The following is a 13,632-nucleotide window of genomic DNA, read 5'->3' on the forward strand; positions in this document are numbered from 1 at the left end:
GTTAAGGGTTGATGCAAATGTGTGAAAATCCATAACAATTTGCATCATACACTTACATGTAGACTTGCCCTGAGAGTCCTGGTCCTGCTCTCAAACCATTACAGATAAAATGTGTGTAGAATATAGACTTTACTCCCCATTTGAACATTATTCACAAAGCAACTTTGATCTTTGCAAATATGTTACTTATTTCAAAAAGTCTTACTGTTGGTGTATGACACATTGCAAGCTGCTGGCTCCTGCCTTACTATTGACTGACACTTCAAGTATTTGCTAATCAGACTGAATAATCAGTCGCAACAGCCACACAGAATGAATGCAATTACTATTGCTTCTCCTGGATGGCTTTCAGTGAGATTTTCAGGGCATCGTGAAGCACTCCTGGTATTCAAATCCTTGATCAAATATACTGTATTTAATTGAAAAAAATTGGGAACTACCTGTTGTTGTTGTTGTTGTTGTTGTTGTTGTGTGCCTTCGGGTCATTTCTGACTTATGGTGACCCTAAGGTGAGCCTATCATGGAGTTTTCTTGGCAGGATTTGTTCAGAGGATGTTTGCCATTGCCTTCCCTTGAGGCTGAGAGATGGCTTTCTACTCTTACCACTATAACAGGTCATCAATACAGCCTTCCTACAGGTACTCCTGATGGAAAGAAGAGGGAGGTGATTGTTACTGGACAGTCTGTCTCAGTTTGGAAGTCAACCCAGTTATATTTACCCAGGCTTTTTAATATGGGTTGTTGCTTCTGAGGTTGTTGGTTTCTGTATGAAAGATCCAGCATGGTGTAGTGATTTGAGTTTTGGACTAGGACTCTGGAGACCACGGTTCGATGCCCAACTCGGCCATGAAACCCACTGGGTGACCTTGGGCAAGTCACATGCTCTAATCCTCATAGAATGGCAATGGCAATGGCAAATCTCTTCTGAAAAAATCTTGCCAAGAAAACTGAAAGATAGCTTCACATTATGGTCAATATAAGCTGGAAATGACTTGAAGGCACACAACAACAACAAATTTTTATTCTGCTTTTTAAAATACCTTGTGGCTGGCTAGTATTATCTATTATATGCCAGTGTTTCTACTTTGTGAGTAATTCACTGACTCAAAAAGTCCCCTTGATGTGATGGATCTATATCTACCAGTAAAAACTAACTTAACACCCATTTACAGATCTGGTTACCATTATGTATAATGCATATTTACTGATAATCACTGTTACAGAGTGCTTAGGACACAAATTAAGCCACAGTCTTTTCTTCATTAAGTTGCTTTTGACCCTGCAGGAGTGGAAACACTATGGCTTCCATAACAGTTGACTTACCAAGTTCCCATTGGTTCACTGGATCTACTCTAGTTGGAACTAACAACTAAATTTAGGTCCTGAACTACAACTCTTAAAACCCCTCAGCCAATATAGGTAGTGCCCATACTGTCTGAGGGATTTGGGGAGGTGAAATCACAAAAAGTAACTTTTCCAGGCTCTGGTTCTGCAAGTGATTTATTCTGTAGCCTTTCATCTGTTGTCATACTTCCTTGGATTCCTTATGAAAACCTTTCTCCTTTCCTTAACAATAGTTTAGAAAACAATCTGCAGAATCAGACTCAGAATCAGAATGCAAGGGATAGTAAGACTGCATACTTGAAAGCTCTCTTGTAAGGTGGCGGACACTGGCATGTAATAAGTTAGCACACTGAGAAGATTTCAGCCCAGCTTTCTCCTAAAATGCTGTTTTTCTAGGAGGTAAACTTCTGGAAGGGTGAGCACAGCATTTAGCATGCAGTCCTAACACACATATGCTTGCAGTCTGACATTAAAGTCTGGGAGATCTAGTTCCATGTTCCCCCTAAACCATGAAACTGGATGATGTTAGTCCCCCCTTTTTGACCTACCTATGTGGTAGTTAGATATAATGGAAAAGAAGAGAAACATGTATACCACAGTGAGCTCACAGGAAGAAAGGGGGGAAATTAATGTACCAAATAAATAAGTATGCTTTGCCATGTAACCCTGTTCACCACTTTAATGGTCCAGTAGAGAAATCCATGCAAATTATGTACACTTGACATATGTGCTTACCCTCAAGCCCTTAAAAGTATGTTTGCAATTGCTGCTTATTTGTGTATTCTCAGTTAATCTTTTTGGTTGTTCTTTCCCCCTTCCTTGTTGTCCCCTTTATAGGTTGGTGGAAAGTTTGTGACACAATGCACTGGGTTCCTGTTCTTATTATAGCTGCTCTCTGTGGAGTGAGCTTGAGCCAGTATGATGACCAGTATGATGACATCTTCTGGCTGCAACAGTATTTACGCAGCCAGTCTTCATCTTACAGCTACTCACCATATTACGAAGATGAGATTCCCCCATACTCTTCCTACTCCTACGCACCAGCTGAATCCTCTGTCGGGGAGCCTGTTCCTGAACCACCTGTATCTAGGGAATGCCCCCAGGAATGCGAATGCCCACCCAACTTTTCTTCTGCCTTGTACTGTGACACTCGCAACCTCAGATATCTTCCTTTTGTGCCATCCCGGATGAAATACGCTTACTTCCAAAACAACCAAATTATGGCTATTCAAGAGGGAGCCTTTGACAATGCTACCAGCCTGGAGTGGCTTGCCTTACATGGCAACCAAATTACCAGTGAAAAGATGGGAAAGAGGGTCTTTGCTAAGCTCAAGAATCTAGAGAGGTTGTACCTTGACCATAACAACCTGACCAAGATGCCTACCCCTTTACCACGGTCCCTGCGAGAACTTCACCTGGCATATAATCAAATCTCCAAGGTTCCATCCAATGCCCTTGAAGGCTTAGAGAATCTCACTGCCCTGTATCTCAGCCATAACCAGATCCATGAAATTGGCTCAAACCTCAAGGGGTTAAAGTCTCTGATTCTTGCAGACCTAAGCTATAACCAACTCAGAAGAGTCCCTGATGGCCTTCCAAGCTCCTTGGAACAGCTCTATCTAGAGCATAACCACATACACACTATCCCTGATGACTACTTCAAGGTTTCTCCAAAATTACTCTATGTACGAATGTCTCACAACAGCCTTTCAAGTGATGGGCTCTCCCCCAATGCCTTTAATGCCAGCAGCCTCCTGGAATTGGATCTCTCTTACAACAGGCTTCAGAAGATACCACGCGTCAGTACAAGCCTTGAGAATCTCTACCTCCAAGGGAACCAAATAAATGGTGAGCAACAGCATGCTGGTTGATAAGCTTTTATGGGGTGACATTGAAACCTAATGGCAAAAAAAGGTCTTCCCACAATACACTTCCCAGAGAGGCAATTTATCCTTTGTTGCCCAGAACAGGGAGAGTCCTGGGAGTCTGGAGGGACCAGGAGCTATAAAAACAACCTTTGGGAATTGCATGCACCCCCAGGACCACATTTCCCCACCCCTACACTAGCTATTGGGGAAGTAACTTGTTACTAGTCATGACTACACAACAAATAAATAATTTGTTTTTAGTAACGAAGGTAAAGTTACACTCTCTAACCTAAGTAGGGACAGCTTAACTCCTTGTTCAGTATAAGTATTACAACTGAGTAACTTTATAGTTATATTCATAGACCAGAGATGCACTAATGATTTTCGGCATTTGATTTACCTTCCTTCTACATGCAGGAAGTTTTGTTGCTAGAAGAGGAGAGAGGATGCAAAATAGTGGATTTTGGATGCTCTCAAAATTTGCTGCCCATGCTTACACCTGAATAAATCACTCCCTTTTACTTCTGAACTGATGTGCATAAACTGGAATTTTATACTGTGCTGCTTTCCATAACTACTTTACCAAGTAAAGTGTAGAGAGGCTGTTTTGAGAATACATTGTTGGTGTCCATTTTATGTGCAAATGTTTACTTTTGAATGAAATAAACTAAGTTGCAAAAATCAGTTATTGTTCTTTTTTTAAAAAAGAAATAATCCAATGCCATGCACTATACTCAGCTGCAAACTCTGAGAAACTGGCTCTGCTCAAGCAGAACAACAATGCAACTCAAAACCAGCATTTTGCGTCATTTTTCAAGTTTTTAAGATATTTCTGTGCCACTTGCTTATTAATCCTGGTGGTGGTGGTGGTGGTGGTAGTGGTGTACATTGCTATTTTTCATGTTGTTTTGTGTGTGTTTTGTACCACATGCTTGCAACACAGAGGCTTGCAGCGCTCCGTTTAAAAAAAAACACCAACTAAAATCCTATGGTTACTTTGGAAAATGGACTAATAAACAGGTACTTTCTAAGTGTGTAGCTATAACACCAAGTAATTGATAGGGTATATAATTGTAATTAATTACATTTTAAAAGTAATACACAATTGTTTAAGCATGAAAAGAAATGGAAGAATTAACATCAGAAGGACAGTGAGTTCTGTTCCCCTTTGTCTTTACATTCCTATATCAGTGATGGCGAACCTTTTTGGGTCTGCGTGCCAGGGGTGGAGCTTTTGCTGCCCAGAGGCAGGGCTGCATGCTGGGGGTGGGACGTCCACCCTCTGGGGTGAGATTTCTGCCTTCCAGAGGCAGAGCTTCAGGATGGGACTTCTCCCCCCGCCCTTTCCCCTGTCTCCAGCTGTCTCTGACAGACAGCTAGAAAGGGGGGGGGGCAATGGGTGCACACCAGTTGCTCTTCCTTCTCTTGAATGTTTCCTACCTCCCAAGTGTCCCTGGGGAGGCAGCTGGGGGTCAGAAAGGGCCCATAGGGAGGAGGAGGTTTGTGCACGTGCATGTTCCTCCTCCCCCCAGACCATTCCTGGCCCTCAGCTGTCCTTGGGGACAGGAAAGAAAAGTGGAGTGGAGTGGGCACATGCCCAGTCCTCCTCCTCCCAGACCTTTCCCTGCCCCCTGGGAGGAGAAACTGGCGTGTGCCAGTCACTCCTCCTCTCCCCTGCCCATTTCACAGCCTTCAGCTGTCTTGGAGAAGCAGATGAAGGCCGGGAGAAGGCGAGGAGGAGGAGCAAGACGCATACACCTGTGACTCCTCTCCAGCACCATTTTCTGGCTTCCAGCTGTCTCAGAGAAACAGCTGGAGATTGGGAAGTGGCGGGGAGGAGGAAGAATAGGCACGCGCATGCCTGTTCCTCCTTCTCGCTGCCACATGCCAGGTAAAACGGTGTCACATTCCACTTGTGGTATGCATGTCATAGGTTTGTCATAATGGTCCTAGGTCAACTATGGAAGGATCTTCCTCTTTTCCAAGCTCACATGCTCTAGCAGAGTGGGGTGGGGAAGGAGAAGGAAGGAAGGGGTAGGCAAAAAGAGTAGGCCAAAACGAGTCTGGGGAAGCAGCACTTTTGCCTTGAAAGAGTCATCCTGGTTCTCCCACTTCATCAACCAAAGCTGCTATCACACAGCAGTATTAATGCAGTTTGGTGCTGCCATGGCACAGTGCTATGGAATAATCAGGTTTGTAGTTAGTTGTGGCACCAGAGGTCTGTGAGAGAGAAGGCTAAATAAATGCTAAAAATACAAAACCCAGGATTCTATACCATTGAGGTATGGCTATTAAAGCAGTGTCAAACTGCATTAATTCTGTAGTGTAGATGCAGCCCAATTCAGTTCTAACCAGTGGCTCAGAGAGGCTTGTTCCTGAGTAGTGCTCTGGCAAGGAAGCTAAGGGATGACTGTGGCTGTAAAGAAACAGATAAAAGGGAGAGAAAGACCAATTGTGAAGAAGGGGGTGATGGGTATGCTACTTTTTACAGGGAAGTGACTTTAAGGATGGGGTGCAGTGTGAGAATGTGCACACACTTGGAAATGCTACTTTTTTGACAATAAACCTCAGAATCCCGCAGCCAACTGTGTTGCCAGTAGCCATGTTAACTGGGGAATTCCAGGAGTTGTAACCAAGAAACTTTGTAAGGACATAATAGAATTGGGAGTATAGAAGGATGCTCATCAAAACTTCATCTCTTCCAGCTGATGCCAAGAAGTCCCAAAAAGCTGCCTTGTTCTTCCCACTGCTTCCTCACACATGGCCTCAATTTGTCTCAGTGTTTCCTGTCTTAGTATTTTCCTCTATATGTTGCATAATATGCTTGGAGCAAAAACATATAATGTCTTCATTACCGAATAGCACTTTTGTTTTAGGTGAGGCTCATTTCTACTTCTTAATACTTAGCAATAATATTATTGTGTGATCTAGTGCTAGCCATCATGTTTCAAGGAAAAACAAGTAGCTGAGCAAGAAGGGGAACCACATAGCAAGTGAAACTTAGGACTTTTATCACACGGGGGAAAATAGGGGGGGAGAGGGAGTTTAAACTAACATTATCCCATGAAAATTGTGTGACTGCGGTCAAGATTTTCACACACATGTAGTTATTGCCTAAGTCCAGCACGTGTACCACAGGCAAGTTACAGAGCTCCCAAGAAGGGTGCTCTACCGTCGCCTCCATTTCCACCGCCAGGAAGCCTCAGCTTCCAAACGGGGAGGCTTCCCGGCGGCGGAAAAAGAAGCCGCAAAAAGCGACTTCTTTTCGTGCTGCGCTTGCGACGCACGAGTGTGCAAATGGCACACTTGTGACATCGCAAGGCAAGGGCGACGTGCGGACACTAAGTGTCCAGCACGTAAAAATGGCGGCGCCCATGTGTATAGGGTGCTGCCATTCTTACGCCCTCGTCACGTGCTAGGGGTAAGGCCGGTATGGACGCTAGGTCCTTGGCCAACCCCTATCACGTGATGAGGGCGGCACAAAGGCCCATCTAGAACGGGCCACAATTTTTAGGTCCCCAGGCTTCAGGTGAAAGAGAGGCCTTTTTGTCGATCAGAACGTTTTTAAAGGTTTCTTCTGAATCTAAAACAGCCCAAGGGCATAATTTATCCCTATGCCTCCTAAAAATCAGGAGGGCATTTTGAGTAAAACAAAATCAAAACAACAACAACAGCAGAAACAGATTTCTATTTAAAAATGTTGTCACTGTTAAAGTTCAGGTGTGGCTAATGTAGTGGGGAGGTGTGCAGCTAGGTTTGCCCATCAGGACTGTCTTAATCCTGGAAATTTCAGGGCCAAAGCCAAAGATCCAGGGAATGTCCTATGTTATGTGACAGGGCCCTAATGATGCCATTAAGCATGGTACATGAAGCATCAACCACATTACACAAAACATGCCATTCAAATAAACAGCACAATAAAGGAGAACACACACACACTTATTTTTCAAGACAGTGTTCTTACTCTGAAATTCTTCCCCCAGCCTTGAGTACTAGAGAAATGAATTTAGACTCCGAGATCTGGTAAAGCTACATGCAGTCCTCCAAGATCTGGTGAGAGGCGTGTGTGGCCCCTGCACCTTGGGGTGTTGTCATCCTTGGTTTAGATTGCATGCAACTGTACTGAGCAGTAAAATAAATTTCTGTTGATGGTGCTCCTTTTTTTCCCCATGGGGAGGAGAGGCAGCTTGACAAATATTGCAAGAATCTCAGAGTTTTAGCTCCAAATCTGGGTCTGGCCGTTTATGGCAGTGAAACCGTTAAACTACTTCTCTGGATTTCTCTTTATTCGCTCATTTTTTTCAAGCAGCTTTGCAACTGACCTTTAAAGATTTTTTAATGTGTTTTTTTCAGAAAGCCTTTGCTTTTTTTCCATAGTAAATGAGGAATGCTGCAGAGCAACCAGACTCAGTAGCTCAGTTAGTTTTATATACAGAACTGGTGGCTGCTGGGCTTATAAGATAATGTTAACATCCTCTGTTAAGAAGAATCCTGTCCTTCAGAGGGATATCTCTGATGAAGAATAACCATTTGTCTTTCTCCAGGTCTTTTTCACCTGAAGATCTGAAATATGTTTATAGTCAAACCCTAATCAGTTCTGTACAGGCAGAAAGAGACAGCAGCTAAGAGAAAGGACAGGAATTTAGGAAGCTAGAGACAAATTGTTGTGTGCTTTCAAGTCATTTCTGACTTATGGAGACTCTCAAGTCATCATGGGGTTTTATTGGCAATATTTGTTCAGAGGAGGGTTACACATGCCTACCTCTGAGCCTGAGAGCATGTGACTTGCCCAGTATCTATAATGAGTTGATCCAGTGGGTTTCCATGGCCAAGCAGAGATTTGAACCCTGGTTGTCAGAGTCCAACACTCAAATCACTACATCACACTGGCTCTCCTAGAAAGGCAAATACTATATGGGGGGTTTCCCCCTGAAGGATTGAAGTGGTGTGAAAGAGGTAAGAAACATATTTTCCTAATATTTTAAACATACACCATGCACATTTGGGGGGCATATAAATGGACATAGGTCATCCTTGACCATTGTTTGGAGCCTTTATTTTTCAGTTACAACACTCAGAATTCTGCAGTCAGAATGGCCAGCAGCCAAATTAGCTGGGGATTCTAAATGGTAGTCTGAAAAGTTCCAAGCTCTGCTGCTCAGTAAAACATATATTACTTTGGGATAGTTAAAATAAGCAAGTTTCCGGCCGCTTCCAGGTAGGACGTTTAGATGATACAAGTCTCAAAACCAGGTGGAAATGATTTTCAAGCCATGCTATGGGTGTGAGACTTCGGAAATACTCTGACCAAAAATCCACAACAACCTTCAGATAGTACAGAAAGTTTATTGGAGGACTTGGGATTAAGTATTCTTGCCACGTCTTTGTCGAAACTGAGGGTCCCCAATAGAGTCAGAACTTTAAAATCCCCCAAACCCTCCCCTTTGAGTTGATACCCTACTCTCCTGCCTTTGATGTAGAATTCCTCCCTTTGATCTGTAGGAGGGAAGGAGGGGGGGGTGGTTTGAGCATTTGGTTCCTGGCTCTTCTACCAAGTAGAGATCTAAAGCTGTATACCGGTTGGGTTTCAGATTCCCAACAACCCCTCATAAACTGCCCGACTGCCATGCCCTATGTGAGCATGCCCTACGTGACCATCCGGCTTGGCCCCCATGGCGGCATCCCCTCTTATTCTCAACGTTACTATCTATCTATCTATCTATCTATCTATCTATCTATCTATCTGGCAGAATGCACCCTGAATGCTATCTATCTATCTATCTATCTATCCATCCATCCATCCATCCATCCATCCATCTATCTATCTATCTGGCAGAATACACCCTGAAGGCTTGACTGAAGGTGGATTCTGACAATGGGGAGAAAAGCCAGACTAAAAAGGAGCTGAATTTTTCCACTTCTTCCTGGAAAATGTGCACCTTCATTCGTACATCTAAATGCAGGACTACCAGAGAGGCTCTAAAGGGGTGCTCTACCCTAATCCTAATTATGCATATGAACACTCCATTGTAGGAGTGCATTTAGAAGGGACAGAGCTGCCGTACCCAAGTGGTGGAGGTGGCAATGCCAAAAAGAGAAAGTGTGACACCTTTCATGGAGATAAGTAAATCATACACAAACCAGACAGTCAAAGAGGAGTGATGGGGTTAGGAGTGGGTAAGGGGGGCATGGTTGTACCTTGCTGGCATCTGCATGGACACAGGGATGGTGGGGGGAACAATAAAAAAGTACCCAGTGACATGGCTTGAAGCTGCACCATGTGGTCATGACATGCACACTCCAACTGTCTTGGGAGCTGGCAGTGTAGTTGGTGGGGATTTGGATCACTTTAACAAAAGAGAGCTTCAAGCCATTTTTTCATGTTCGTCTGTTTCGCCCATATCTCTCCTACACCTGGCAGTACTTGGTTGGTAACCACTCACAGCTTTTTACTTCTTCCCTCCTTGTCCATTTTCTAATACAGTGGACCCTTGTTATACACTGGGGTTTGGTTCCAAGATCCCCCATGTATAACAAAATGCGTGTATGCTCAAAGTCCCATTAAATATAATGACATAGCAAAATGGTGTCCCTTATAAAAAATGGAAAATCAAGATTTGATATTTGAAATTTATATTTTTTTTAACATTTTCAAGCTGTGTATGCTTGAATCCGTGTATAAAAAATCGGTGCATAAGAAGGGCCGACTGTATAGTTCCAGTAGGGTATGTTGGCACTATTTTTAACAGCTTTCCTCCTAGAAACAGTGAGGTCATTATGGAGATTATCAGATTTAGCCACCTAATAACATCTTGAAAGGCACATGAAGTTTATAGGCAGTGCCCTTGCTTCGAATAGTCTTATGTAATGGATAATTTACTCAACTGCCTTGAGACTCACTTTTTTGAGGAAAGCTAGGATATAAAATCATCATCATCATAACAATCACAGTCTTATCATTTTCAGGATAATTTCATTGTTTCTAGAAACAAGCAGGGTCATTATATAGATGTCTTGCTGCCCCAGTCCTCTTTCTCCTGCATTAAAGGTGAACCCAGTTGAACTAAAACTGACAATGGACTGGAATGTATTGACATTAACCTGTTGCTTTGCCCAGTAGAGTAAGAAGTTTTTCAAAGGATTGTATAAATGCAGACATGATAGATCAGATCTAGGGTGGCTACATAAGATGATAGTGCTCCTGTATTTTTCAATAGCTGTGTGGAACATAGGATTTCATCAGGTAGTACTTTTATGACACGATGCCCCTACTGAGGCCCGGTACAGATGGGTGAAGAGCACCATCTTCGGGCCAAAATTAGGATTTGGGAGCGCACACCCTAGTTCATAACAGCGGTACCATCATGGTGGCCTCCTGTCCACACGGGGGCACTATGATGACCCAAGTGCCACACAGCATCCAGACATTGCTGACAAGAAGTGGCATCATGGCGGTGCCCTTTCCCGTTTGTGGCGTCGCAAAAAAGAAACTGCTCTAGGCAGCTTCTTTTTGGCAGCGCATTGCTGTCGTGCCATTTGGTGGCTGCGGCAATGATGCAGGGCAATGACTGGTGGCACGGAGCCCCTGAAATTGCCTTGGGGCAGCAGACATGTCTTCTTTTTCATATAGCTACTCTTTGTTGTTGTGTGCCTTCAAGTCATTTCAGACTTACGACAACTATAAAAGTTTTCTTGGCAAGATTTGTTTGGGAGAGGGGTTTGCTTTTGTGTTCCTCTGAGGCTAGAGGGTGTCACTTGCTCAAGATCACCCAACAGATTTCCGTGTTGTGAAACAGTGGCCTGTTACAGACAGGCCAAAATAAAGCTGCTTCGAGTCACTTTGGAGATATGGTATTTCAATGATGCATGCGTCCTAAGAGTCCAAAAGCCGCACCAAAGCTGCACTCCAGTCCTTAGAACTGGCGCATGGCTTTGGTGCGGCTTTTGGCCTCTTAGGATGCATGCATAATTGAAATACCATACCTCCAAAGTGACTCGAAGCAGCTTTATTTTGGCCTGTCTGTAACAGGCCAGTGATTCATACCCTCATCTCTACAATCACAACCAAACGCTCAAACCATTACATCACTCTGGCTCTAGTCATGAATATTTCTGAATGTTAGCTAGAAAACAGCCACCATATTCTGAGAAGGGATGTCTTTACAGCCAAACAAGGACAGGTTGCCAAGGCTTGATGTGATGCATCAGGCTGGATGTTCATGGAAGCCAGAATGCTTCCTTGTAGAACCATGGTTTGACCTAGCATGGTCATCCTTGATAACCTTTGTTTCTTCAGGTACCAGCCTTGATGCTGTCTTCTACATCCAACAGAAAAGATTTTCTAGCATCACCAGCAATGTGAGGGATCCCAGACCCATTCAGCTGTCTGCCTCCTCCCTTGGCTTTGTGTGAAAGACTATTACAGTCCTGAATCTTTCCCACCAAAATATTGCCATTGTAGCCCATATAAGATTTCCTTCACTTTTAAACCAGGAGCAGCTGTTCAAGAGCAGCTGCTCTTAGGAAAAAAAATGCAATGTATAGCCAAGGTTTAGACCTTGGTTGCCCTCTGGCGACTCAAAAAGTTCACTGCAGCAACACAACACCACTTCCCATTCTGCTAACACACCTCTAAAAGTCTTTGTGGTTTTTCAAAGTTCACTGGAAGTCTAGGAATGGTTATCTTGAAGATGTGGGAGGAGAGACCCAAGTGCATGGGTACAGTTAAGGGGGCAGGATGAAGGCATTGCACCCAATAAGAATTCTGCTGCTTCAATTAAATTTTCCTGCAGTCCCCAAATTTCTAGCATTGTAGTAACTTTATATTGCAGTTAAACAATTAAAAATACAAAGAGGCAAACCAAGTTACCAGGGGTATGTAAACACAGCAAATGTAAGAGTTCTAGGCATGAATTATTTTTAGTGTATCATTCTCTACAATGCTAGCAATTTGGGGACTGAAGGAAGATTTTCGAGAGGGGGGCAGCATTTTTATTTGAAGGTACAATGCCTTCATATTGCCCATCCCCTCACATAGCTACCCAAGCCGGCTCTGGCATGTTTCTCCTCTGAAGGGCCTCCCTGCATTCTTTTAACAGGTGACATTTTCCAATTACCTTCAGCTCCCATATAGTGTGATTTCCAAAGCATTAGATATATTAGTCTGTCACTGCACCTTAAAGATAAACATATTTATTACAGAGAGTGTTTGTTGAGTGTTTGTGATTTCTTATGGGAATGATATGCAAAGTAAAGGTAATCACTTCTATATTATTTATAAAAACGGCCTAAAAATTCAACCACCAAAGATGTTAAACTTCCATCATTTCCTACTTTGCCAACTTTATAGATAGAGCTCAGCAGCTTAATAAAAGAAAATCCAAGCCATACTCAATTTTCATCCTCAGGATGATGATGTCAAAGGCCAATCTGCTGACTTCCCAGCAAATTGCCATTCAATTCTACATTTATTGCCTCTTCTGCTATATGGTGGATGATGAGAATATTGTCTTTGTGCTAATACCAGAGACTCTACAGCTTCAGGATAATTGTAGCTCCATATGAAATGGCTACTTCCTGGAGTTGCTCTAGAAATTAGATGCTAATGTTATTTCCCTGAGTTGCCTCTGTTTAGAAGAATGATACCTAAAATCAGGAAAATTGACACATTCTTTCTTTTTATTTTTCCAGAATTCACCATCAGCAGCTTCTGCACCATCGTAGACATCATGAATTTTTCCAGGCTACAAGTCTTGAGACTGGATGGGAATGATATCCATCGGAGTAATGTGCCCTCAGATGCCCCGCTCTGCTTGCGATGGGCCAGTGTCATAGAGATTTAGCCATTGCCTTTCTTTATTTTTTTAAACAATCAGAAAAAGGCCAAATCCTTCTTGCAATCACATTTGGGGGGAGGGGATAGAGGCCTACATTCTCAAGTTAACACTGCTTAATTTGATTTGGCTTTTGCAATTGTATAATGTAGGAAAGACTGGTAACATGATCCAACAGATGTGGCACATATTAGCCATTCTGGTGATGACACATATATGCAATCAAAATCTTTGATCACCTTTACCACACCTTCTCTCTGTTCTCCCTCTCTCAGCAGCTGAACTGTAACTTTCTCTTATTGAGATATTGTCAAGCAGTGTTTGTCTCTCCTTTTGGGTAGGTAGTGGAGAAGATGTTTGTTGCTGCTGTTGTTTCATTTCACATGAATTGCTTTAGAAGTTTGGTGCCTTTCGGCTATGTTCCTTCATGTAGGAGGGACGCAAGGGGGAAAGAGCATGTATATCTTGTTGGGAGGGAGACAGAGAAGACTGAAGTCAAACAAAATGAAAATAGATTAAACAATTGGTCGCACAGCAAGGAGAAATTAGAGAAACAGGGTGGGAAAACAGCAAAAGAAACAGAAAGA

General features: G+C 43.1%; 1 protein-coding gene across 1 annotated transcript; it reads left to right on the forward strand.

Moving 5' to 3' along the window:
* The first annotated feature begins 2,204 nt into the window (after positions 1–2,204).
* On the forward strand, positions 2,205–13,196 carry LOC149316007 (fibromodulin-like). Its single transcript, XM_089518584.1, has 2 exons — positions 2,205–3,192; positions 12,903–13,196. Exons 1-2 carry the CDS (start codon positions 2,205–2,207, stop codon positions 13,052–13,054), a joined length of 1,140 nt encoding a protein of 379 aa, XP_089374710.1. The 3' UTR covers positions 13,055–13,196.
* The last annotated feature ends 436 nt before the right edge of the window (positions 13,197–13,632 follow it).

The sequence above is a fragment of the Sceloporus occidentalis genome, unplaced genomic scaffold (genome assembly GCF_023333645.1).
Source record: "Sceloporus occidentalis isolate IW3139 unplaced genomic scaffold, rSceOcc1.0.p SCAF_3, whole genome shotgun sequence".
NCBI lineage: Eukaryota > Metazoa > Chordata > Lepidosauria > Squamata > Phrynosomatidae > Sceloporus > Sceloporus occidentalis.